This window comes from Tribolium castaneum, chromosome 7 (genome assembly GCF_031307605.1).
Source record: "Tribolium castaneum strain GA2 chromosome 7, icTriCast1.1, whole genome shotgun sequence".
NCBI lineage: Eukaryota > Metazoa > Arthropoda > Insecta > Coleoptera > Tenebrionidae > Tribolium > Tribolium castaneum.
Genome location: NC_087400.1, coordinates 2,652,558 through 2,679,253, shown reverse-complemented (window position 1 = coordinate 2,679,253; position 26,696 = coordinate 2,652,558). Strand labels below are relative to the sequence as shown.

The 26,696-nt window shown below is 35.8% G+C and overlaps 7 protein-coding genes across 7 annotated transcripts; 3 read left to right on the top strand and 4 right to left on the bottom strand.

The window, feature by feature from the left end:
- Nucleotides 1-1,759: 1,759 nt before the first annotated feature.
- Nucleotides 1,760-10,272, bottom strand: Gdh (Glutamate dehydrogenase). Its single transcript, XM_963843.5, has 7 exons — nucleotides 10,119-10,272; nucleotides 9,630-10,066; nucleotides 4,944-5,536; nucleotides 2,768-2,929; nucleotides 2,513-2,717; nucleotides 2,206-2,360; nucleotides 1,760-2,016 (listed from the first exon to the last, which is right to left on the bottom strand). The coding sequence occupies exons 2-7, from the start codon at nucleotides 10,042-10,044 to the stop codon at nucleotides 1,900-1,902; spliced, it is 1,647 nt and encodes a 548-aa protein (XP_968936.1). The 5' UTR covers nucleotides 10,045-10,066; nucleotides 10,119-10,272; the 3' UTR covers nucleotides 1,760-1,899.
- Nucleotides 10,273-10,393: 121 nt separating this feature from the next.
- On the bottom strand, nucleotides 10,394-12,776 carry LOC657451 (UDP-glucosyltransferase 2). The gene is made up of 3 exons (XM_963911.5): nucleotides 11,860-12,776; nucleotides 11,308-11,530; nucleotides 10,394-11,059 (listed from the first exon to the last, which is right to left on the bottom strand). Exons 1-3 carry the CDS (start codon nucleotides 12,670-12,672, stop codon nucleotides 10,569-10,571), a joined length of 1,527 nt encoding a protein of 508 aa, XP_969004.1. The 5' UTR covers nucleotides 12,673-12,776; the 3' UTR covers nucleotides 10,394-10,568.
- An 89-nt stretch (nucleotides 12,777-12,865) lies between these two features.
- On the bottom strand, nucleotides 12,866-19,007 carry LOC657533 (meiosis-specific nuclear structural protein 1). The gene is made up of 6 exons (XM_008201663.3): nucleotides 18,888-19,007; nucleotides 18,546-18,826; nucleotides 18,377-18,500; nucleotides 17,543-18,016; nucleotides 13,569-13,957; nucleotides 12,866-13,520 (listed from the first exon to the last, which is right to left on the bottom strand). The coding sequence occupies exons 1-6, from the start codon at nucleotides 18,888-18,890 to the stop codon at nucleotides 13,409-13,411; spliced, it is 1,383 nt and encodes a 460-aa protein (XP_008199885.1). The 5' UTR covers nucleotides 18,891-19,007; the 3' UTR covers nucleotides 12,866-13,408.
- On the top strand, nucleotides 16,541-17,552 carry LOC103314779 (calaxin). Its single transcript, XM_008201662.3, has 3 exons — nucleotides 16,541-17,008; nucleotides 17,056-17,166; nucleotides 17,330-17,552. The coding sequence occupies exons 1-3, from the start codon at nucleotides 16,634-16,636 to the stop codon at nucleotides 17,513-17,515; spliced, it is 672 nt and encodes a 223-aa protein (XP_008199884.1). The 5' UTR covers nucleotides 16,541-16,633; the 3' UTR covers nucleotides 17,516-17,552.
- Nucleotides 19,008-19,255: 248 nt separating the features above from the next.
- Nucleotides 19,256-20,662, bottom strand: LOC657608 (uncharacterized protein). Its single transcript, XM_964059.4, has 5 exons — nucleotides 20,531-20,662; nucleotides 20,249-20,484; nucleotides 19,833-20,205; nucleotides 19,565-19,766; nucleotides 19,256-19,512 (listed from the first exon to the last, which is right to left on the bottom strand). The coding sequence occupies exons 1-5, from the start codon at nucleotides 20,660-20,662 to the stop codon at nucleotides 19,391-19,393; spliced, it is 1,065 nt and encodes a 354-aa protein (XP_969152.1). The 3' UTR covers nucleotides 19,256-19,390.
- An 88-nt stretch (nucleotides 20,663-20,750) lies between these two features.
- emei lies at nucleotides 20,751-22,744 on the top strand. The gene is made up of 8 exons (XM_964134.4): nucleotides 20,751-20,891; nucleotides 20,934-21,296; nucleotides 21,341-21,420; nucleotides 21,497-21,712; nucleotides 21,764-21,880; nucleotides 21,930-22,070; nucleotides 22,118-22,292; nucleotides 22,339-22,744. The coding sequence occupies exons 1-8, from the start codon at nucleotides 20,889-20,891 to the stop codon at nucleotides 22,708-22,710; spliced, it is 1,467 nt and encodes a 488-aa protein (XP_969227.1). The 5' UTR covers nucleotides 20,751-20,888; the 3' UTR covers nucleotides 22,711-22,744.
- A 583-nt stretch (nucleotides 22,745-23,327) lies between these two features.
- Nucleotides 23,328-26,569, top strand: LOC657158 (heat shock 70 kDa protein cognate 4). The gene is made up of 3 exons (XM_961518.5): nucleotides 23,328-23,487; nucleotides 23,595-23,799; nucleotides 24,718-26,569. Exons 2-3 carry the CDS (start codon nucleotides 23,595-23,597, stop codon nucleotides 26,460-26,462), a joined length of 1,950 nt encoding a protein of 649 aa, XP_966611.1. The 5' UTR covers nucleotides 23,328-23,487; the 3' UTR covers nucleotides 26,463-26,569.
- Nucleotides 26,570-26,696: the final 127 nt, after the last annotated feature.

The following is a 26,696-nucleotide window of genomic DNA, read 5'->3' as shown; positions in this document are numbered from 1 at the left end:
AAGAAAAGCTAAAGTTTCAGTTGTTTAAACTGTCTAACTTTTACAAAAAAAATTTAAAGCACACTTACACTAACTAATCTGTCTTGAAGCATCAAACTTTAACTGATATCTCAAAAACTATCGGTCGTAGATAAGAAACAAGGTCAGATTTAAAATCCTTGGGCAATTTTACGTTAGAAAAGTGAAAGATGGACTTATTTAGACGTTTCATCTCTATTTAAAAAAATACAAGTGTTTTTGGATTTTGATAAAATAAATTATACGTTGTCTCAAACTTTGCCTGATATCTTAAAAACTGTGGTTCGTAGACGAAAAATAAAAATAGATTCGGAATCCTTGCGTAATTTTGCATAAGAAAAGTAAAGTTTCAGTTGTTTAAACCGTTTAACTTTTACAAAAAAAAAAATTAAAGCACTCAACTCTTACACCAACTAATTTGTCTTGAAGCACCAAACTTTAACGGATATCTCAAAAACTATCGGTCGTAGATAAGAAACAAGGTCAGATGTAAAATCCTTGGGCAATTTTACGTTAGACAAGTGAAAGATGGAGTTATTTAGACGTCTCATCTTTACTTAAAAAAAATACAAGTGTTTTTGGATTTTGAAAAAATAAATTATACGTTGTCTCAAACTTTGGCTGATATCTTAGAAACTGTGGTCCGTAGACGAAAAATAAAAATAGATTCGGAATCCTTGAATAATTTTGCATAAGAAAAGCTAAAGTTTCAGTTGTTTAAACTGTCTAACTTTTACAAAAAAAATTTAAAGCACACTTACACTAACTAATCTGTCTTGAAGCATCAAACTTTAACTGATATCTCAAAAACTATCGGTCGTAGATAAGAAACAAGGTCAGATTTAAAATCCTTGGGCAATTTTACGTTAGAAAAGTGAAAGATGGACTTATTTAGACGTTTCATCTCTATTTAAAAAAATACAAGTGTTTTTGGATTTTGATAAAATAAATTATACGTTGTCTCAAACTTTGGCTGATATCTTAAAAACTGTAGTTCGTAGGCGAAAAATAAAAATAGATTCGGAATCCTTGAATAATTTTGCATAAGAAAAGCTAAAGTTTCAGTTGTTTAAACTGTCTAACTTTTACAAAAAAAAATTAAAGTACTCAACTCTTACACTAACTAATCTGTCTTGAAGTACCAAACTTTAACTGATATTTCAAAAACTATCGGTCGTAGATAAGAAACAAGGTCAGATGTAAAATCCTTGGGCAATTTTACGTTAGAAAAGTGAAAGATGGAGTTGTTTAGACGTCTCATCTCTACTAAAAAAAATACAAGTGTTTTTGGATTTTGATAAAATAAATTACACGTTGTCTCAAATTTTGCCTGATATCTTAAAAACTGTGGTTTGTAGACAAAAAATAAAAATAGATTCGGAATCCTTGAATAATTTTGCATAAGAAAAGCTAAAGTTTCAGTTGTTTAAACTGTCTAACTTTTACAAAAAAAATTTAAAGCACTCTTACACTAACTAATCTGTCTTGAAGCATCAAACTTTAACTGATATCTCAAAAACTATCAGTCGTAGATAAGAAACAAGGTCAGATTTAAAATCCTTGGGCAATTTTACGTTAGAAAAGTTAAAGATGGAGTTACGAGTATTTAGACGTCTCATCTCTACTAGAAAAAATACAAGTGTTTTTGGATTTTGATAAAATAAATTATACGTTAGATTTTTTTTTCACTCGTTGCTACGTCGCTCGTAACTTTTTTATTTTTTTTGGAAAAAAAACACAATTAACCATCGAAATTTTATTGAAATAAATCAATAACAATTGGCGCGCATTGCATTAAGTATTATTTATGTACATAAAATGAGTGAACAAGTGCACGATCAAAATACTGGTAAAACAAAAAAAAATAAAAGGAAAAAAAAATTAGAAGGTAAGTCCAGCTTCTGAGTAAGTATTGAAGATTTTCTCGATCGAGTTAATGTAAGCGGCAGTTCTCAAATCCAGGCCCAGATTGAATTTCATTGCGGTTTTCATGATAGCCTGAAAAAAAATAACACCAAATAAATTTTTCGCCAGTGAAAGTTTGGCGTAACCTTTGCTCGTCAGCCACCGGCAAAAATCTGCAAAAAATCAAACCAAAAAATCAGAAATTTTACCAAATAAATTTTTACACCCCGTTTCTTCAAAAAAAAAAAAAAAATTGAAATAATTGAAAAAAAAAAAACTTACTTTAGCTGATCTTTCCATAGTATAGTCCAACCCTGAATGGACGATATCTTTTTCAGAAGCCCCCGCTATTCTCTTACTGAAAGACTCGCTGGGGGTCACTGGGATTTTGCCCCCCACACTTCCAAACCTGCGCTCAAGTGACTCCTGAACCGATTCTTAAAAAAAAAAAAAAAAATTAGTCACTACACTATAACTATATTTTTTGGAAAAAACTTATAATCAATAAATGAATAACAAATTTTTTGAAAAAAAAAACTGAAAAAAATTATATATATTTTTTAAATAAATAAAATATCTTAAAACTTACGCAACAGATGGTAGTTCGAGTCCCTCTCATACTTGAAGGTGAGTCTGCCATAGCTCACATGATTGATATTTTTCAACCATTCGAAGAACGAAACGGTTACACCACCTGCATTTATGTACAAGTCGGGAATTACGAGAATATTTTTTTCAATGAGAATTTGATCAGCGGCTGGGGTTGTGGGGCCATTGGCCGCTTCGGCAATAATCTGAGGAAAAAAATTAAAAAAAAAATTATATACTATATTTTTTCTATTACTTTGGCCTTAATTTTATGAGCATTTTCCTTGTTGATAACCTTCTCGGTGGCCGCAGGCACTAAAATATCGCACTCCTCGTACAATAAACTGTCACCTTCGTAGGCTTTGGAACCGGGGAAGCCCACAATGGTGCCGTTGGTCATTCTGTAGTCTTCCAATTCCTACAAATTATAGTATTCATTTGTTTCATCATTTATTTTCAATTATTTGAAAGTTTGTACGTAAAAATAATTAAATAAAAGAAATCTTTTTTGTTTCTTCTTTTCCTGATTTTTTTACATTTTCTATTTAATTTTATTTCATCTTCACTCTTCCCTTTCTAAATTTTCCATGAAAAAACGATTAAATAAAAGGCATCCTTAAGCAAAATAGAGAAGAAAGAAAAAATAGATAAAGTGCCTCTACATATTTTTGTTTAAATTTGTTACTTCTTGTACTGTTTTGTCATTTTTATTGTTTTTTTTACATTTGCTGTTTAATTTTGTTTGATCTTTTTTGCTTCGTTATAAAGAAAAAATAGATAAAGTTAATAAAGTGCATTTTTCATATTTTTTATTTTATTTTGTTTCTTTTTTATTCCTTCCTCATTTCTTGTTTATTTATTATTTCTTCATTCCTCTCTCTTTCTAAAGTTTCCAAGAAAAAACGATTAAATACAAGACATGTCCTTAAACAAAATATAGAAGAACAAAAAAATATATAAAGTGCCTCTACATATTTTTGTTTTATTTTGTTACTTCTTTTACTGTTTTGTCATTTTTATTGTTTTTTTTTACATTTGCTGTTTAATTTTGTTTTATCTTTTTTGCTTCGTCATAAAGAAAAAATAGATAAAGTTAATAAGGTGCATTTTTCATATTTTTTTATTTTGTTTCTTTTTTACTCCTTCCTCATTTCTTGTTTATTTATTATTTCTTCATTCCTCTCTCTTTCTAAAGTTTCCATGAAAAAACGATTAAATACAAGACATGTCTTTAAACAAAATATAGAAAAACGAAAAAATATATAAAGTGCCTCTACATATTTTTGTTTTATTTTGTTACTTCTTTTACTGTTTTGTCATTTTTATTGTTTTTTTTTGCATTTGCTGTTTAATTTTGTTTGATCTTTTTTGCTTCGTCATAAAGAAAGAATAGATAAAGATAATAAAGTGCATTTTTCATATTTTTTTTATTGTTTCTTTTTTACTCCTTCCTCATTTCTTGTTTATTTATTATTTCTTCATTCCTCTCTCTTTCTAAAGTTTCCATGAAAAAACGAATAAATACAAGACATATCCTTAAACAAAGTATAGAAGAAAGAAAAAATAGATAAAGTGCCTCTACATATTTTTGTTTTATTTTGTTACTTCTTTTACTGTTTTGTCATTTTTATTGTTTTTTTTTTACATTTGCTGTTTAATTTTGTTTTATCTTTTTTGCTTCGTCATAAAGAAAGAATAGATAAAGTTAATAAAGTGCATTTTTCATATCTTTTTATTTTGTTTCTTTTTTACTCCTTCCTCATTTCTTGTTTATTTATTATTTCTTCATTCCTCTCTTTCTATAGTTTCCATGAAAAAACGATTAAATACAAGGCATATACTTAAACAAAATAGAGAAGAACGAAAAAATAGATAAAGCGCCTTTTTAGACATTTTTGTTTTTTTTTGCATTTTCTGTTTCAATTTTATTTTATCGTTTCCATATTTTTTTATCTTTTCTCTTTCTTAAGTTTCTTCGAAAAACAATTGAACGAAGCGCCTTTGGTCCACTCTGACAAATTCTTAGACAAAAAAAGAAAAGAAATAAGATAATAACAAAGTAATTTTTTTTCTTTCAGTTGTTTAATTTTGTGTCATCATTACTTTTTTTCTTCTCTTTTTTACTGATTTGATATTTTTCTTAAATTTCTTCAAAAACAATTAATGGCGCGCGTGTGACCCACCTTTTACCATTTGTTTATTTGTTCTTCTCTTTTTTTAAGTTTCTTCAAAAAATCTGTTTAATTTGTTTTTTTTATTGTGACTCTTTTTACATTCATATATTATTGATTTTGTTTGAATTTTTTTGATTAATTTAGTTTTTCACATAAATTATCTTCATAATTCATGATTTGTTTTTTTCTTTTCGTATTAAATTTTGTTTTTTCGTTTCCATTTTTTTTGCTTTTTTTATTTAATTTTTTTGCACTTACCTTGGGGTCCAACCCATTGGGATTATAAATGGACCCATCATGTTCCAGCACCCCAATGCACCTGGCCCCGGCCCTGTGCAGGTACCTCATGGTATGTAAGCCCACATTACCAAACCCTTGAACAATGAACGTTTTCCCGCCCCATCCGGGCGTCGTTCCACACAGACTCATATACGCCGCCTCATTAACAAAATTATCCAATCCGTGAAAAACGCCACGCCCTGTGGCCGACACCCTTCCGTGAATCCCGCCCTGATTGATTGGTTTGCCCGTAACGCAGGCGTGGCTATTAATATCCTGATAGCCAATCGTTTTCGAGTACGTGTCAGCGATCCATGACATTTCCCTCTCTCCGGTGCCCATATCAGGGGCGGGGACATCAATACTGGGGCCAATGAAACCCTTTTTGGCCAGTTCAAGGGCAAAACGACGCGTGATTTTTTCGAGTTCGTGCTCACTGTACTCTTTTGGGTTGATTTTAATGCCGGCCTTGCCGCCCCCGAAGGGCACATCGACGCATGCGCATTTGAAGGTCATTAGGGCCGATAGGGCCTTGACTTCGTCGCGGGAGACGTCCATTGAGTAACGGATACCTGAAAAAAAATTGTTTTGTTGTTTTTTTTTTGAAAAATCAAATTATTTAGGTTTCTCGCTTTCAAAAAAAAAAAAAAAAAATTGGCAAAACTAAATTTTCCAATATCTCAATATCTAATATCTCAAAAATGATTGGTCGTAGATAAGAAACAAACTCAGATTTAAATTTCTTACATAGTTGTACACAAAAAAAGTTGAAAATCAAATTATTTAAGCTTCTCCCATTCAAAAAAAAAAAAAAAACTGACACAAAATTTTCCAATATCTCATTATCTAATATCTCAAAAATGATTGGTCGTAGATGAGAAATAAGCTCAGCTTTAAATTTCTTAGATAATTGTACATAAAAAAGTTGAAAATAAAATTATTTAAGCTTCTCCATAAAAAAAAAAAATTGGCAAACTAAATTTTCCAATATCTCAATATCTAATATCTCAAAAATGATTGGTCGTAGATGAGAAACAAGCTCAGCTTTAAATTTCTTAGATAATTGTACATAAAAAAGTTGAAAATAAAATTATTTAAGCTTCTCCCTTAAAAAAAAAATGGCAAACTAAATTTTACAATATCTCAATATCTAATAACTCAAAAATGATTGGTAGTAGATAAGAAACAAGCTCAAATTTAAATTTCTTAGATAATCGTACATAAAAAATTATTTAAATTTCTACCTTTCAAAAAAAAACAGATGTTACTTACGTACAAAATGTGGGTTATTATTATACAGCTGTGAATACAGGAAAAAATAATAACTAAATTAATTAGTTTCTTTAAAAAACAATCCGTATTTTATTAAAAAACCCACACACAAGGTAGTTTTAAATAAAAAAAAAATTACAGTTATGCAACCAACAATACACATACGAAGTGAATATGAACCCAAACGTTTTTTGCTAAACTATTTGAAAAAAATTATTATAAATAAATGACAAAGAACAATAAAAGTGTGATTTTGCTTCGATTTTTTAAATTTTTGAGTTGCTTTTTTGGTCGTAATTCAATTTTTTTTAGAACAAACTTTGCCAACTTGATTTTTTATTTGAAAATATGCACATAAATTATGATTATGAGATAAGTTACAGTTTTAAAAATAGAAAAGTGAAAATTCGCACTATTATTGACCGATCGTTTAATTAAATGTTACACAGAGTGTTGCCTAAAACTAAAAATTGTTTCGTTTTGTTAATAAGCGGCACGACGACGTTGGAAACAATCTCGCTTTTATTTATAGTTTATTATTTCACGTGATAGCCTATGACCGTTGCCAAAAAAAAACTCGAAAAAACTCGAAAAAAAACACCACAGCAATTAATTATTTACATAACCTTTCGTTTACTAAAATTTTTCCCATCGTTTCATTTAATGTAATTAGACAATTTAGTGATAAGGATAATGTAGAGCAAGTGTTACCACTCGACGTTGTGTTGTTTTATTTTTAAACACACATTTCATTCAAATTCAAGGACGTTGTCATTGAATTTATTCAAGTGTTGCGTTTTTGTGGCGAAAAAATCGATTTGTTTCGAGGCAAAAAATAACCAATAAAGTGAAAATTTCTTGCGTAATAAATGATAAACATGACGCACATCAAAATCGGTGTGTGCTAAGTGTTTATTTTAACGTTAACAGGTATCAAGTGTTATCGTGTACCACTTTGATACCGGGGATTAAATTATTAATCAAATGATCAAACAACACTCGTAATTTGGCGAAAACATGACTCTTAATCGATTATCGTATCACAGATAACAATTTGCGGAAACACTTATTATTTTTTGTTTGATGATTTTATTGACTTTTTGCAAGTTTTTAACCAATTTCTTGCTTCATCACGCGCTCGATTATCAAGTTTTAATTTATTCAGTTCCATTCATTATAATTTATTAATAGAGGAATTTTTCAAATACCAGTTTGTTGAAATGTCAGTAATCACGAGACGTTCTGTTTTTAAGAAAATTACTGTAAATTACTGTAGAATTTTATTTTAATTCTCAAAAGTTCCTACAAAAATAAGCAAACTGTATTTTATTTTAAATTAATAAAAACTCTAGAAAATGAAGGAAAGCTTAATAAGATTTTTATAATTTTAGTTCTTATTCACAATGAGGATTTTTTTATTTTGGGCCGAGAAAGTCTTAGATAGGACACCCTGTATGTAACTGAATAGGAAACACAAGAAAATACAAAATATAGAATTATTTTCCAAGTATAGTATTTTTTGTTGCATTTCATTACATTAAAATTTCTGTTTCTTTTAAACTGTAAAATATTTAATTTAATTTCAATGAAATTTCCGCTTAAAAAAAAACTTAACGTAAGAAAATTATAGATATATGAAAAAGTATAAGAAGTAAAAAAGTAAAAAATATAAGAAAGTAAAAAAAAGTATAAGAAGACATTCAATTGAATAAAAAATTCATATAAAAAAAATGTTTGAGCCTTTCTTAACGAAATATAACTCTTCAAAGTTCGATTTTTAGGTTAATTATTATTTTAACTTGTCAACAATTGTCTTTCAAATGGTACCCTTGATATTTTTTATACAATTTCGTAGATAATTTACTTCCAATTTTAAAATATGTGCGACAATACGACAAAATAATAGTAAAGAATCAAAAAAAAATAAATAAAGAACGAAGTTTTTATTTACTAATTTAAAAAAAATAGGAGATTAAAAATTGTTTCGAAAAATTATCCATCTTAAAATCAAGTATCAATTGAGTGACAAGCAGCAGGGAAATTGTTTTCATAGTTAACTCAGTTTTTCGTGAAACTAAACATTTGGATATTAAAAATTAACTATATCTTAATATACAGAGTGCCATTTTAAAAAAGGTGGCAGTCACCGTTGACTGTCATTTGTTACTTCTTTCCAGTATTGCCAACTGAAACAGCCGTTCCTGATCACCCGGTACATTTAATTAAATCAAAAATTCATATGAAAAAAAAATGTTTGAGCCTTTTTTAACGAAATATAACGCTTCAAAGTTAGTACCCTTTATATTTTTTGCACAATTTCAGGGACAATTCACTTCCTATTTTAAATATGTGCGACAATACGACAAAAAATAGTAAAGAATAAAAAAATAAAGAACGAAGTTAGAAGTTTTTATTTACTAATTTAAAAAAATCATAGATTAAAATTGTTCCGAAAAATTATCCATCTTATAATCAAGTGTCAATTGAATGACAAGCAGCAGGGAAATTGTTTTCATAGTTAACTAAGTTATTCGTGAAACTAAACATTTGGACATTAAAAATGAACTATATCTTAATATACAGAGTGCCATTTTAAAAAAGGTGGCAGTCACCGTTGACTGTCACTTGTTATTTCTTTCCAGTATTGCCAACTGAAACAGCCGTTCCTGATCACCCGGTACATTTAATTGAATCAAAAATTCATATGAAAAAAAATTGTTTGAGCCTTTTTTAACGAAATATAACGCTTCAAAGTTAGTACCCTTTATATTTTTTGCACAATTTCACGGACAATTCACTTCCTATTTTAAATATGTGCGACAATACTACAAAAAATAGTAAAGAATAAAAAAATAAAGAACGAAGTTAGAAGTTTTTATTTACTAATTTAAAAAAATCATAGATTAAAATTGTTTCGAAAAATTATCCATCTTATAATCAAGTGTCAATTGAATGACAAGCAGCAGGGAAATTGTTTTCATAGTTAACTAAATTTTTCGTTAAACTAAATATTTAGACATTAAAAATTAACTAGCGTCTTAATATACAGGGTGGCATTTAAAAAAAGTATTGGCCAATATTGCCGTTTCTGATCACCCGGTACTGTAATTGTTGATAACCAAAAAAGACGAGATTTTCCCAACTGGTGATGAAACAATTGCCACAATAGATAAGTTTTTATTGCAAAACAAATTGATTATTTTTTATTATTGTATTAGTGAAATTAATTGCTGTAAAAATGTACTAAAAACGTTTCCCACGCTTATCATGAATGAACCGTCGCGCAGGTTGTCTCGTGTTTCCATTCATTCTTATCTCTACTCGTCTGATAAGAAATTTATCAAGCGACACACCTCTGGATAAATTTAGCGCGAGCTCTCCCGTCCCACTTACCGCCTTTGCAGGGCGTCCTGTGGGTGCTGTGCTGCGCCCTGTAGCCCCGCACGATCTCGTACTCCCCATTGTCCCTCCTGATGGGGAAGGCCACCTCCAGGATGTGGTCACACTGCTCCATCAGCGTCAGAATCCCCTTCACCTTGGCCTTGCGCTGCTCCAGCGTCAGCCGACTGCCCTTCACCTTGGCCAGGTCCTCCACCAGCTTGTCCTCCACCAGGATGCACGACCGGTGGAAGAAGTACTCCACCATGTCGAAAAAGCGGGGGCTGGCGTGCGTGGGCATGTCTTTGAGCCGGTCGGGGATGACATGGTCGGCGTAGCCGCGGCTCTGGAGGCACGGGGCGAGCTTGAACAAGGGGGCGAGCTCGAGACTCGCACTCTTCAGCTTCGGGAGCGACTTGAGAGATAACATCCTAACGACGGTTCTTACAATACTGAAAAATTAGCTTACGTAACACGCCCCTAACCTCACTCTTCGGTACCAACCTGGCGGGGCGAAAGGAACGAGGGTTTGTGGACAGGAGAGACGGAACACGGCTTTTATCGCAAGAAGTGCATTTATCGCACTGATAAGGCTTTGCAAATACGATTATGTAATTATTGGGTTCGAGATTGCGCGAAGCGGTGATTTTGATTAGTTTTTATGGCATGACCTAGGCAACACACATTACAGAACTGGTGCTTTTAAAGTTACGAACACTCAAAATTGTGCAAAATTTGTAATTTTCTTAAAAAAAAAAATACATTTATTGTATAAATAATAATAATAATATGATCTTTATTTCGTAAGTAATACGTTTTTAACAACGTCTATCAGTAGGAGCATTATTTCTCATTTATTAATTACCAACTGACAGAAAATTCCCTAGACGACAGTTTTGTTTTATTAAAATAAGAAAAAAAGGGGGCCCAAAGTATAAAAAATAGCAAAAATTGTTAATTAACTTTAATTTTTTGTCGCCTAAACTCCATGGAAAGCTGCGCCAGCTTGTAGCTCGCATACAAGATGGCGGCCAAAATGGCGACTAAAACACCCACGACATCAACCAGCAAGTACTCAAACCACGAGATATCAGCTGTGGGGCTCCTCAAGTGTCTCGTGCCCCCATGTCTTATCACATATTCCGACCAATAAACGGCCTTCTCTAACCCAGACATGGGTTTATCGAACAAAATTTCATTCACTTCTTCCATCTTCCTCTTGTATTTTTTATTTTCAGCCACTTCTATTATACTTTTCTTCAATTGATCTTCGGTCAAGGTGGCTGGGTCCACGCCTACACCGATGCCCAAATCGACGATTTTTTGCACGTTCATGGGTTGGTCACCCATGAAGGGCATGCCCACGAGGGGGACTTTGCGAGAGATGGCCTCTTCGGTCGACTGGAGGCCCCCTTGTGTCACAAAGGCGCGAATATTTGGGTGGGCTAAAAAATTGAAAAAAAATTTTTTTTAATATTTTTTTTAATATTAAAAATATTGCTTTCATTTCCACTTTTTACCGTAAATTTAATTAAAATAATTGTTAATTGTTTAAATTTATTATTTAAACTAAGTTTAATTGTAGTTTGCCGGTGATTACGTATGTGTGTAAAATTTCAGTTCGGATGGATTATACAAACTCTCGTAAAATATAAGTGTGATATTTTCAAAATAAAAAAATAAACGGGGTCACCTAAGACGTCCTGTTGGGGCAACCACTTGCGGATCACCACGTTGGGGGGCTTCCCCGGCAAATGGTCCGCCTCGAATTTCCATAACACTAAATAGGGGAGTTGGGCGAGGGCCCCCATAATAGTCTTGCGAAGTTTTTCGGGGATGTTAACGCTCTTGACGTTTGAGCCGAGGCTGAAGTAGACAGCCCCCTGGGGGGCACTGTCGAGAATTTTTTTCAAGTCCTAGAAATTTTGCCGCAAAATTAGGAAAAATCACCAAAATTTACTACTTCTTAGAGGGGCCAAAAATAATTAAGCAAAAAAAAAAGAAACGACAAAAAAATTAAATAAATTAATTATAATCCCTAGGGGGACCTAAAGGGGGCTTTATTTTTTACCGATTTATAACAATGTTACTTAAGAAAAACCAAAAAAAAAAAATTTCAAAAAAGTTTTTCATAAGGGGGCCTCAGGGGCCGTGTTCCCCTTGGATGGGAAAATATCCAAAAAATAATTTTCACAAAGGGGGCTCACCTTACAACAATTTAGCCTAAAAAAAAGCAAAAAATTACCTCAGGCAGGGGCTTGGGGGGCTTGATGTGCATCTGCCCCATCTCCACAATGGCTGGCACGTTGGGCCTTGGAGCGTACATAAAGGGGTTAACATTTAGGAAAAACAAACTGACATTTCGCTCCAAATCGCCCACATACGGTACTTCCCCGAAATATTTGGTCGCAAGCTCATGGGCTCTGGGCGTTATGACCTGATGGTAGTAATACCGACTCCACAAATTGAAAAAAACTGTCTGTATCTTCTCCCAAATGCCCAATTCCTTGGAATGGAAGTTGAGCATGACATCAGGGTACAGCACCGGATGGGTGGGGTTCCCCACGGCGTCGTACCCCGCCGTCAGGAGCCCCAAAGACGAGACACCAATAATGGGGGCCTTGAAGCGCCCAGAAAGCCCATAAAGCGCCGGATGGAAGCACTCGAAGAGGATTAAATCGAACTTTTGCTCACTTTTTAATAACTGCGCCATTGGGGGGCTCTCCAATTCCGCCTCTAATATTTTGTCCATTAATTTGAAAATTGTCTTGAAGGTTTGGAACGGGTTTGCGTCCTTCGACATTACGTCTTGAAGGCGGTTTTCTTTGAGAAAATCGTAAGTGAAACGGACACTAATTTCGGTCAAGTTGGTCAAAGTGGGGTCGTTAAGGGGGTCGGGGGTCACCACGGTGACGTTGTGCCCCCTTAGGGATAATTCGCGCCAAATTGGTTGGTAGACGATTTGGTGACTTATGGAGGGAAACATAAAAACACCAAGAATGTTGGCACTGTGGGCCACAAGGGGGGACAGGAGCACTAGCACTAGTACTAGACACATGGCGCGTTGGTACTAGCACTAGATGAGAAAATTTGCTCTTAATATGGGAGAATAGTGACAAGTCATGCTCATCATTGTGTTATTAGATTTAAATTGAGTGGTATATAGCCCATGACCTTGAACTGAATTGTGTACAGGGTGACTCGGCGGAGGAAATTGGTGCAAACTATTGTATTATTACAATCACCCTGTATTATTATTATTAATATTATTTATTAAAAATCATAGAAAAATACAAATTGGCATTCGATTTGTCAAATTTCCACAGCCGACGTGATTGTGACGTCAGTTTGTTCAATTACTAATCATATGCAATTATTTGATGAAAGTTATCATTAAATTGTATGTTCCTAGTTATTTTGTAGAAACAGCAAGTCATGTTATCACTCAGCAAGAATTTTTATCATAACCATGAAGTCGATGGCTTCTAATCAATGATTCAGTCTTAGTCTAGTGTGCCGTGACCTTATTTTTATTGAATTAAGTAAATATAAACATGGGTTTTTTTACGGATAATGCCAAAAAAACAGCATTATTACTTGTTAATTCTTGCTTTTTTCTTATTACAATAAAGTAGCTTAAAAATTTTTATTTTTAAGTGTAAATCTTAATTTTTAAATTTTTTTCCTACGCTCAAATATTTTTTTTCTCTTTCAAAACATCACAAGTACTTGAAAAAAGCTTCAAAAAACTTAAAAAGCGTCAGATTTTTGTGAAAAATTAGAAAAATTTTATTTCACAGATGTGTCAAATCATCTGGCCTTAGCACCCCTTTGGGCAAATACCCAATCAAATTCTTGGCATGTTCCTTCAACATCCTCAACCTCTCCTCCTCAATGATCCTCCTCCTGAAACAAACGGTCAAACCCTCCTCAAACACCTCAACCCCAACGGACCTTTCCTCCGCCTCCATCTCCTCCTGTTCCTTCAACTTCATCAAAACTTGCATCTCCTCCGCATGCCTCTGCCTCCTCTCCTCCATCATCCTCTCAATCTCCCTCCGACACTCCAACATCTTCAAGCGGCGCTTCTCATTGCTCAGCTGCTCCAACCTCTGATCCTCTGCCATTTTGGCCAAAAGCTCCTCCTTGTATTTGGCATCTGCGGCCGCCTCCTCCCTCAATTTCTCCTCCCTTTGGAGCATCTGATCCCTCAATGACTCCCTAACTTCAATCCTCTGCCTCAGTTCTTTCTCCAAGTTGGCCTTGTGACGCTGCTCTATCGCTTGTTTTTGCTCCTCCTCGTATAATTCTTGCATAATCTCCTCTCGCTCCTTACGACGCATCTACGGATATCTAAAGGTTAGGATACGAAACGACAAAAAACGGTCCCGTCCTCGATAGTTCCGTTAATGGCGCTAGAGAGCGTCTTTGAACGTTTTTAGGGCCTAAACCGTCAACGATAGAAAAATGGTCCCGTAGACTTTTTTAAAGCAAATTCAATTCTCTACAACTTTCTCCCCAACATTTTTCTTGTATCTTTAACTGTTTTCGCAGAATTTTGAAAAATATGAGGCGGTCCCCAACTAATAGTAGTTTAAATTTTTTTCAATACATTTTTGACAACAATGACAAAACAGTTGATGATATAAAAAAAGTGTAGGAAACAAAATTATAGACAATTTAATTTTCTACAATTTTCTCCGCAACATTTTTCTAATATCTTTAATCGTTTTCGCAGCGTTTTGAAAAATATGAGGCGGTCCCCAACTGATAGTAGTTTGAATTTTTTTCAATACTTTTTTGACAACACTGAAAAAACGGTTGATGATACAAAAAAAGTGTAGGAGACAAAATTATAGACAATTTAATTCTCTACAACTTTCTCCCCAACAATTTTCTAATATCTCTAACCGTTTTCGCAGCGTTTTGAAAAACATGAGGCGGTCCCCAACTGATAGTAGTTTGAATTTTTTTCAATACATTTTTGACAACACTGACAAAACGGTTGAAGATACAAAAAAAATGTAGGAGACAAAATTATAGACAATTTAATTCTCTACAACTTTCTCCCCAACAATTTTCTAATATCTTTAATCGTTTTCGCAGCGCTTTGAAAAATATGAGGCGGTCCCCAACTGATAGTAGTTTGAATTTTTTTCAATACATTTTTGACAACACTGACAAAACGGTTGATGATACAAAAAAAGTGTAGGAGACAAAATTATAGACAATTTAATTCTCTACAACTTCCTCCCCAACATTTTTCTAATATCTTTAATCGTTTTCGCAGCGCATTAATAAATATGAGGCGGTCCCCAACTGATAGTAGTTTGAATTTTTTTCAATACATTTTTGACAACACTGACAAAACGGTTGATGATACAAAAAAAGTGTAGGAGACAAAATTATAGACAATTTAATTCTCTACAACTTCCTCCCCAACATTTTTCTAATATCTTTAATCGTTTTCGCAGCGCATTAAAAAATATGAGGCGGTCCCCAACTGATAGTAGTTTGAATTTTTTTCAATACATTTTTGACAACACTGACAAAACGGTGGATGATACAAAAAAAAGTGTAGGGAACAAAATTATAGACAATTTAATTCTCTACAACTTTCTCCCCAACATTTTTCTAATATCTTTAACCGTTTTCGCAGCGTTTTGAAAAATATGAGGCGGTCCCCAACTGATAGTAGCTTGAATTTTTTTCAATACATTTTTGTCAACACTGGCAAAACGGTGGATGATACAAAAAAAGTGTAGAGAACAAAATTATAGACAATTTAATTCTCTACAACTTTTTCCCCAACATTTTTCTAATATCTCTAACCGTTTTCGCAGCGTTTTGAAAAATATGAGGCGGTCCCCGACCGATAGTAGTTTGAATTTTTTTCAATACATTTTTGACAACACTGACAAAACGGTTGATGATACAAAAAAAGTGTAGGAGACAAAATTATAGACAATTTAATTCTCTACAACTTCCTCCCCAACATTTTTCTAATATCTTTAATCGTTTTCGCAGCGCATTAAAAAATATGAGGCGGTCCCCAACTGATAGTAGTTTGAATTTTTTTCAATACATTTTTGACAACACTGACAAAACGATTGATGATACAAAAAAAGTGTAGGAGACAAAATTCTAGACAATTTAATTCTCTACAACTTTCTCCCCAACAATTTTCTAATATCTTTAATCGTTTTCGCAGCGTTTTGAAAAATATGAGGCGGTCCCCGACTGATAATAGTTTGAATTTTTTTCAATACATTTTTGACATCACTGACAAAACGGTTGATGATACAAAAAAAGTGTAGGGAACAAAATTATAGACAATTTAATTCTCTACAACTTTCTCCCCAACATTTTTCTAATATCTTTAACCGTTTTCGCAGCGTTTTGAAAAATATGAGGCGGTCCCCAACTGATAGTAGTTTGAATTTTTTTCAATACTTTTTTGACAACACTGACAAAACGGTTGATGATACAAAAAAAGTGTAGGGAACAAAATTATAGACAATTTAATTCTCTACAACTTTCTCCCCAACAATTTTCTAATATCTTTAATCGTTTTCGCAGCGTTTTGAAAAATATGAGGCGGTCCCCAACTGATAGTAGTTTGAATTTTTTTCAATACATTTTTGACAACACTGACAAAACGATTGATGATACAAAAAAAGTGTAAGAGAAAAAATTATAGACAATTTAATTCTCTACAACTTTCTTCCCAACAATTTTCTAATATCTTTAATCGTTTTCGCAGCGTTTTGAAAAATATGAGGCGGTCCCCGACTGATAATAGTTTGAATTTTTTTCAATACATTTTTGACATCACTGACAAAACGGTTGATGATACAAAAAAAGTGTAGGGAACAAAATTATAGACAATTTAATTCTCTACAACTTTCTCCCCAACATTTTTCTAATATCTCTAACCGTTTTGGCAGCATCTTGAAAAATACGAGACAAAGTGCGCAAATTAAAAAAAATCTCATGACAGTTATGTGACAGTCGTCAAAATGTCGTTTGGGGTCAATTTGGACTCCTCCATGGACTCCATGGAGGAGACCCGCTTTAAGAAAAAACACTCAGATCTGATACAAAAACTCGCCAAAAAACTACACTTCACTTATACTGAACTCGAATGCATCTTTATCATCTACTACAAGCTGCAAAAAGACAATGCTGATAAGAACCAGAACGGAATTTCCAAAAACCAACTACGTGATGTCCTCCATAGTGGTCTGGACATGACAGATGATGGGCTAATGGACCGGATTTTCTCAGTTTTTGAAAGGGGCCCCAGCACGTGTGTCTCAATGGAGACTTGGGCCACGGCTTTATCGCTTTGGTTGAGAGGGACTTTAGAGGAGAAAATTGACTATTGTTTTTCGGTAGTTTTCCCTTTCTCAATTAAAAAAAAAAAACAAAAAAATTCCAGGTTTATGATCTTCTGGGTGATGGTTTAATTGGACGCGAGACAATGTTTTATTTTTTGAGGACGTCTCTGATCAGCCAAAGTAGCGAAGACGATGCCGAGGAGTCGGTCAAAGTAATTATAACTTATTTTGTGCAAAATCCGGATTAGCTGAAATTTTGCATACTTACGTAATTTCCAAATTAACTGAAATCCAATCGACAAAATAATAGATATTTCTTACGAAACAAAAACAAAATAATTTTCAATTTTGGTAAAATTATACCATAATTTTTAGGACATGATTGAAGTAATTACGAAAAAAATGGACGTGGACCGTGACGGTAAAATCTCCTACAATGATTACAAAACCACAGTTTTACACCAACCCATGATGTTAGAAGCCTTGGGTCAGTGTCTACCAACCCGTGAAGCTGTCCACACTTTCATAACAACATTTACCCCAAGAATTGGCAAAATGTAACAAAAAAAAAAAAAATAATAAACGAACCTCAACTTCATACATCTGTTTGGCGATATTTTCAGTCAATTTCGCTTTAATTGCCTCCAATTCATTCTTCTTCTGTTCCCTTGATTGCATTTCCAGTGCTTTATTCGTGATGAATTCCTGAATCCTTTGGTTTTCTTTATCAATTTCTTCCTTTTCTTTGTTGCGCCAGATTTGTTGCGCTTTTTTGAACGCGTCCATTTCTTCTTTGGTTTTCTGCATTTTGCACATTTTTTCCTGCCGTTCGCGCTCATCTTCAGCATAGATTCGTTGGACAATGTCATCGATCATTTTCTTCTCACGAAGAAATTCGTCATATAAATATCTTCGGCGTTTTTCGTTGATTATCATTTGGTCTTGTAATTCCTGGCGGTATTGAGCTTTTTTCTTGAGTTCTTCCTCAGCGGCGACTTGATTCATCTCGTCGATGGTCACGAGCGATTCTTGCAGTTTTCTGTACTCTTCCTGCTGTCTCAACTGTGGTAAAAAGTGACGAAACATTTATCGAGCAATAACTCCGGAAATGTTAAAGATAACCCGATGAAGTTTATTATCGTTGGAAAGCTCTTTTAATTATCTATCTTTTCCAAAAAAGATCATTGTTCTCCGACTAATAGTTTTCGAGAAAATTGCAAATAAATGCAAAAATAGGTACAATTTTAAAAAATTCATAACTAAAAATCTATTAAGAATTTGGCAATTTTCTCGATGCCAATCGATTCCTCGCATCATTTTACATAGGTTTAGACCAAAATAGTTCCACATTTTCGAACAGTTTTGCCGTAATTGAGAAAATAAAAAATTTGCCAACAATTGATTCTTGAACATCCTGTATACCTTATCCTCCAACTTCCTGGCATTTTTCTCGGCCAACTGCGTGGCCAACTCCTTACTAACATAAGCCGTCCTCAATTTGGACTCTAACTCCCTCAACTCATGACAATTCTCCCTCAAACTTTGCCTGAAAAACGAAACTCATCTACATGACAAAAACGTTCGAAAAAACCTTAATTTCAAGTCTCTAAGTTCGATTCGCTTGATTTTGTCTAATTCTCGAGCCAAAGCCTCGGTTTTTTCGAGCCTTTTTTCAGAGAAGGCTTCTCGTTGTTTCACCTCTAAAATTTTATCGGCCGTTTCACGCTCACGTCGTATATTGTGCATACAACGTTCCAAATTGCGAAATTTGTTCTTTTCGGCCAAGTGGAGCTTATTTCGCTCGATTTGATCGTCGTAATCACGCTTTTGCATTTCTTCGGCCAGTTTGCGCTTACCGTCAAGGTTCAAGGCCTGGAAAGGGGTTTTTCAATTGGAATTTAGTCTTATCTTTTTTTATTATCAATGTATTTACCATTTTTTGTTGTTATTTGACAAACTTTTCAAACTTTAGGTTATTTTCAAACAGCAATTTGTTTATAGCTGACTGATAGTTGCTATGGCGACTTGGACATTTTTTACGAAAACTCGGAATTCTGATAAGTGGGAAACTTTAATTTGAATTAAATTACGGGGAAGCAAAAGCCAGGACTATTTACAGTGTTTTATTTCACTAAAATTTGTACAAATTCTAACAATTATTTTTTATTAAATCGTTGGATCTTCTGGAATCTGTAAATGCCGAAGTCCTGGACTCGCGAAATAGAAGTAATGAAACCACTAAAGAACCGTGTTTTTTTTTGGAATGCGATTTCTCTCATTATATTAAATAAAACACACAGACAGTATAGAATTTTTATTTAAAAAATTTGGCTTGGCACAAATGCCTACAATAATTCCACGAAATAATATAAAAATATCACTTTAATCATTACTACCAACATATCACTTGTAACAAAAAAGCACTTGATTGTTGCATCAAGTGTCTTGCCCAAACTGTTTAACAAGTTCATGCGGACGGAAGACCCCTTTTTCGGTGATAATCCCGGCAATAAGTGAGGCTGGAGTCACATCAAAAGCAGGATTCCAACACGTTATTCCTGAAAAAAATCGTAAATAAAAAAAATCGCTAAAATTTCAACGGTTGGCAACCTTTGGCTGCAATCCTGTGCTCCCCCACGTGCGTCATTTCGTGATCCGGCCGCTCCTCGATGACAATATGGTCGCCACTGACGATTTTCATATCAATTGACGTAAAAGGGGCCGCTACATAAAACGGAACTCCGTGGAATTTGGCCAAAACGGCGATCTGGTAAGTCCCGATTTTGTTGGCAGTGTCGCCATTCGACGCCACCTACACACCAAAGGTCACTAACTACGCTCTATGCCTAGCCTTTAGTTATCCGTAGTCACTACTTACCCGATCGGCTCCCACGACCACAGCCGAAACATTCCGATGCTTCATCAGGGCAGCCACCATACTGTCCACTATTAAAGTGGCGGGAATTTTATCATGTACGAGTTCGTAGGCGGTTAAGCGCGCCCCCTGATTATAGGGGCGCGTCTCGGTGCAGTAACAGTGCTCCAGACGCTTCAATTCGTGCAATTTTCTTATAACTCCTAACGCAGTCCCATAACCGGCAGTGGCTAAGGATCCGGTGTTACAATGGGTTAATATACGAACCAGGGAATCCCCCGAAACGCCTGATAGTATCTCACGGGCCCCAAAATCACCAATCGATTTATTATCGTGGATGTCCTTCTCTAACATTGCTTCAATCGTTTGCAGAAACCTAAAATAGTGTTTTTTTTGGTTTTTGGAAAAAATAAAATAACCTTGATTTCATGGTCTCTAGTTCTATTGACTCATCCTCGGAGAGTTTATTACTAAGGGCGATTAGTTCCTCAGCTGCTATTTTCATATTAACGGCAGTGGGGCGTGAGGAGACCAAAAAATTCAATTTGCCTTCGATATCTTGCCGGAGTTGTCTTTTAGTCTCGAAATTCTCCCTCTGGAGCTCCACCGCGAGGCTCAAGCACCCCACTATGGCAATGGCAGGGGCCCCTCTCACCTACAACCCCCATCCACCACCCCGTGTGACATAACCCCAAACTCACCTGCATTTTATTAATGACCCTCCAGCCGTCCTCCACCCCCTTAACCTGTATATACTTTGACTGTGCTGGAAGTAGCAACTGGTCCAGGATTTCCAGCGAGTTATTCTCATATTTAATGGCTTTAAGACTCATTCTGACAACCTAACCTCAAACTTGATAACACCCAGTTCAAGTCACATGTGTGTAATGTAATCAACTTAATCACACATTTAGCTCAATTGGGCAAAATCGGGTCAATTTTGACTCGCCCCCGAAACCTTATGTAAAAACGGTCTAAAAATACGCCCATTTATAGGTTAGGTCAGCTATTTCTATTAATAAGACAATGGTGTAGTCACGTTTGCACGCTACTGCGACTATGGTGAGTGTCTAGCCCTGTGTGCCCCCTTAAAGCGTGCCGTAGGCCCTGCTTGGCGCCCAATTGGTCATAACCCTGGTCATGATCAGCGTGATCCAGAAACTAGGGCCCCACTTTTCCTTCGCCAGGTGGCTGCTGTGCTCCACGGGGCTCGTGAGGTACTTGTACCCCACGGATGCCGAGCTGCGGCACCTGGCCAGCATCCCCAAAGACAAGCTGAAGGGCAAAAAGGGGCCCAAGCCGACTAATGGAAAGACGGAGACTTTTCATGTTCCGAGGAGTCTCGACGTGCAGTTGGAGACAGCCAAAGTGACACGACTTGACGTTGTCCATTTGAGATACTATACAGAATATCAGTGGTTGCTTGATTTTACAGTCTATGCGGTTATTGTCTATGTTGTGACGGAGGTAGGGGGCTGTCGGGTGCGCTTGTCATTACAAGGGGGTTGTAGGTGTACCAGACGTGGTTCCCGCTCAAAGATGAGGTCAATTTGAGCATGATGTGGTGCGGGTTGGTGCTCCTTTTCTCGGTGTATCCTTTGGTGATAGGTGGCCATGAATAATTGTCATTAACGTCAATTTGGTAATTTTTCCTTGACTAAAGGCAGGAAACTGCTCCTATCCCTCACAGTACAGTACTTCAAGGGGGAGGAGTCGGTTGGTGAACGCTCCACGTGTATTGTTATGGGATTCACCTATTTATTAATCTCAATGATGGTCTTGATTGTTGATGAAAATACTCTCGAGTTAGGTCTAGAAGATGCGTATAACAGTTTTAATAAAAGTGCGTCCGCTTTTTTGACCACTCAAGGCCTAAATTCGTCGTAAGAAATTTAATTTAATTTAATTGCAATCACTTGTAATTAATTTTTTAGTGGACCGGCGTCTAAAATCGTATTGAAATTTTTTATTGCCTTGTGGTGTGGTATTTTAGGAGCTTTATTCACTTTTCCAGGATTGAGAATTGCAAAAATGCATTGGGATTTGCTTAAGTAATTCGTAATTCAATTATAATTAATTGTGATTAATTTTTTTCTCTAGATATTTCAGGGAGAGGAAATTAATTCAAATTTTGTTAAACCTAAGTTTTGCGTTACCTTTTGTTTTGGTGATTTTTTGGATCAAACCAGTGGCTAGGACCTACCTCACAGTGCGGGTTTTTTCCGGAATGAGCCAACCTTTGTAATTATCCAATTTTTAATTATTTTTTTTTTAATTTTAATTAATAGGTTGACGACACACGCATTTGAAACCCTCCGAATCACCGCCATAGTGTTTACAGTTTTGGTCAAGTTGGCACTGATGCCATGGTACCTACAAGCCTACTTAGACATGGCATACAACCGAACTGAAGAACAAAAGAAGGAAGCTGGCCGTATCACAAATATCGAATTTCAGAAAAAAGTAATATTTAATTTCTAATTATTTAATCACACTTAATTAATTACAGATCGCTGCCGTTTTTTACTACCTCTGCGTGGTAACCCTGCAGTACATCACCCCCATAATCATGTGCCTGTTTCTCTCCTTCATGTACAAGACTTTGGGGGAATTCACGTGGAGCGGTTTATTCAAAGAACCAGCGAACGAATGTCCGGTAAATTCCCCAAATACCAAAAGTATCGATCCGTTTGAGTCACATGGTGACTCGATCGCCCAATCAGCGGCCGAGTTTCATCTCGCTTTCGAGAATTTGAAATCGGTCTTTTCGGCCGAAGTGTTTCGGGGAATTTTTGGTTTTTCGACTTGGTGGTGTTGTTTTGTTTATTTCGCAACGACGTCGGTAGGGCTTGTCTACCAGACGTACTTTTCGACGATTTGATTGGTTTGTGAATAAATAAAAGGCGTGGCTAAAAGTTGTTTTATTTCACCTAAACTCTGACCTTGAACGTCGTATTGGATTGAAATAGTCTATAACTCAAAAAATTCGATAACACTATCACTCACTAAATTGCGAAATTAATGAATCAGGGAATGAATCAAATGATTTAGTGACGTCATAAATTCACATTTTTGTTAAATTCTGGAATAAGTTGTGACCTAACCTTGATCCGACCACGTGTTGGCTGACCTTAAAAAATCATTGACATCTGTTCAATGTTAATGAATGATTCAGAGTGATTTATCTTAAAACCAGGAAGAGTTTTCCCCCGAGAATTTCCATTATTGGAAACCGGACGCCTCTTTTTGCGATAAAAAATTCAAATGGGGTGTTTTTGGCGCCAAAATGGGCCGAAAAGGCGGCTTGGTAAGACAGTCGGGAAAATTTGATCCCAACTGTAATTGGGGTAAAATTGTCGAGGAAATGGTGAAAATGCAATGAATTTGCCAGTCATTTCGTATTTTTCGCGAAAAATCGATGAAAGGGGTCGTTTTACCGGAAGGTTCCATGGTCGTTGTCGTCGACCAATCAGCTGCGAGCAAGTGATTGAATCGCTCGTTCTGATTGGTCGATCCGTGGAATCTTCTAGAAGCTTCATTGACCCTGTTTAAAAGCCGGCCATCTTGGCGTTCCTCCTGATTCCATTTCCGTTCCTGAAGCCGTTAACACGTCAAGAAACCGTTAAATTTTCAAGAAAACTCAAGAAAAAAAACCAAAGTAAGTGCAAATCTAGCCGCTAGTCGTCAGAATTTCGGGAAAATCGCGCTTTTGTCAAGAAATTTCGACACGTGTTTATTAACTCGGAAAAATCGCTGTTTTTGCAGATGGCTAAAGCACCCGCTGTTGGTATCGATCTGGGAACCACCTACTCGTGTGTGGGGGTTTTCCAGCACGGAAAAGTGGAAATCATCGCCAACGACCAAGGCAACAGGACCACACCTTCCTATGTCGCCTTCACCGACACGGAGCGTCTCATCGGAGACGCGGCCAAGAACCAGGTCGCCATGAACCCCAATAACACAATTTTTGGTGAGTTTTGGCCGATAATGCTGTTTTTCTCGAGGAAATTTGCGGCGTGACCTTGGGCGGCTTCCGGGAATTGGGCCGGTATTGCAGCGTTCTGTACCGCACACGTGTGCGTTCAACGATACTAGATGGCGCGTTCTTGTTTAAATTTTGTAGTTTGCCAGTTTCCCGCGTTTTTTAATTTTTTAAATTATAATTACATGATTTTAGTGGTGCACAAAATATAAAAAAGTATTTTTAATCTGTCGAATACCCAAAAATTTTATTTTATGACAGGAAACAAGTTTTATTTAAATTTTTTGCAACATTTTACTCGCTTTTAGTTTTCAATTGAAGGAAATCATCTGTAATTAGTTGTTTTTTAATTCACAAATTATGGATTGTGGAAATTTGGACCAATTTAAATAAAAAATTGACATATGACGTATTTATGACAGTTCTTGAACAAAAAAGGAAAAAAATATTTTTAAAGATCTTTTAATTTTGTTGTAATATAATTTGAATGTCATGTGGTTTAACAAATATTTTATGTTAAATATTGACGTAGGACTGATGAAGGCCATCAGGCCGAAACCGGTATTCTAAAATAAAAAAGTAACAATTGGAAGCGATTTTTTTAAGATATTTAACTGGACAATGGGTAGATTTTTGCAAAATTAATTTTTATATTTTGACGAATTGTTTTACGTTGGGTTAGGAAAACTTTTATTTTGTTCATTTTAACTCAATGTTTGTTCTTATTTTCTTGTTACATAAGTAAAAAAAGCCGCCCTCGCCCTCACAATGATGATATTTAAAGTCACGCCAGACTGGAGTTTATGAGCTACCTTTATGATTATTTAATCAACTGAAATTACTTCTCTTTTTTTCAATTGATTAAGTTTTTGTGAATTTTTTTCGAACCGATTTTTTTTCTTCCAGATGCCAAACGTCTTATTGGGCGTCGATTCGACGATCCCGCCATTCAAGCCGACATGAAACATTGGCCTTTTGATGTCCTCAACGACGGCGGCAAACCCAAAATCAAAGTCGAATACAAAGGCGAATCTAAGACTTTCTATCCTGAAGAGATCAGTTCCATGGTACTTACAAAAATGAAGGAAACTGCCGAAGCCTATTTAGGCAAATCGGTCACAAATGCCGTTATCACCGTACCAGCCTATTTCAACGATTCGCAAAGGCAGGCAACTAAAGATGCCGGTACTATTTCCGGCTTGCAAGTTTTGCGTATTATTAACGAACCTACGGCTGCTGCCATTGCCTACGGTTTGGATAAGAAGGGAACTGGGGAACGTAATGTCTTGATTTTTGATCTGGGTGGTGGTACTTTTGATGTGAGCATTTTGACCATTGAGGATGGCATTTTCGAGGTCAAGTCCACCGCTGGTGATACGCATTTGGGTGGCGAAGATTTCGATAATCGAATGGTTAATCATTTCGTGCAAGAGTTTAAGAGGAAGTATAAGAAGGATTTGACTTCGAATAAGCGGGCTTTGCGTCGGTTGAGAACTTCGTGCGAAAGGGCGAAACGTACGCTTTCGTCCTCGACTCAAGCTAGTATCGAAATCGATTCACTGTTTGAAGGGATTGATTTTTACACTTCCATCACTCGGGCTCGTTTCGAAGAACTCAATGCTGATCTTTTCCGCTCGACTATGGAACCGGTGGAGAAGTCAATCCGTGATGCTAAGATGGACAAGAGTCAGATCCATGATATAGTGTTGGTTGGAGGATCCACACGTATCCCCAAAGTACAAAAACTCCTCCAGGACTTCTTCAATGGGAAAGAATTGAACAAGTCGATTAACCCTGATGAGGCTGTTGCCTATGGAGCTGCCGTCCAAGCCGCCATTTTGCACGGTGATAAGTCGGAAGAGGTTCAAGATTTGCTACTTTTGGACGTTACTCCACTTTCATTGGGTATTGAAACAGCAGGCGGTGTGATGACTGCTTTGATCAAGCGTAACACTACTATTCCAACCAAACAAACGCAAACTTTCACCACCTACTCTGATAACCAACCCGGTGTATTGATCCAAGTGTACGAAGGCGAACGAGCGATGACTAAAGACAATAACCTTTTGGGTAAATTCGAATTGACTGGAATCCCACCGGCACCAAGAGGTGTTCCCCAAATCGAAGTCACCTTTGATATTGACGCCAACGGGATTTTGAACGTCACAGCCATCGAGAAGAGCACCAACAAGGAGAACAAAATCACCATCACCAATGATAAGGGACGTTTGAGCAAGGAAGATATCGAACGGATGGTCAACGAAGCCGAGAAGTACCGTAACGAAGATGAGAAGCAGAAGAGTACCATTGCGGCGAAGAACGGTCTCGAGTCGTACTGCTTCAATATCAAGAGTACCATGGAAGATGAGAAGGTCAAGGATAAGGTCAGTGATTCTGAAAGGCAGAGCGTGCTAGATAAATGCAACGAGGTTATTGCCTGGTTGGACGCTAACCAATTGGCCGAGAAGGAGGAATACGAACATAAGCAGAAGGAGTTGGAGAATTTGTGTAATCCCATCATTGCCAAGATGTATCAAGGCGCAGGAGGTGCTCCAGGAGGTATGCCCGGTTTTCCAGGGGCTGGAGGGGCCGCTCCAGGTGCTGCACCTGGAGCTGGAGGTGCTGGACCTACCATCGAGGAGGTCGATTAAGTCGTTGCTTCATTCCAGTTTTTTACAGTATTACATGGTTTTGTTTGTTAACACCAAAGAAATTCAGTTTTTGTCCAGTTTTTTTCAATAAATTCGTTTGGAATCCAGAGGATTGTTCTTAACCTCGTCGTCCAATTTTTCCTATTTCCTGTTTCCGGTAAAAAAGGAACTCCTGTCTTATGTATCTTAAAACTAGTCCATCCTTCATACATAAAAAGCTACTCAGAGGTTAAC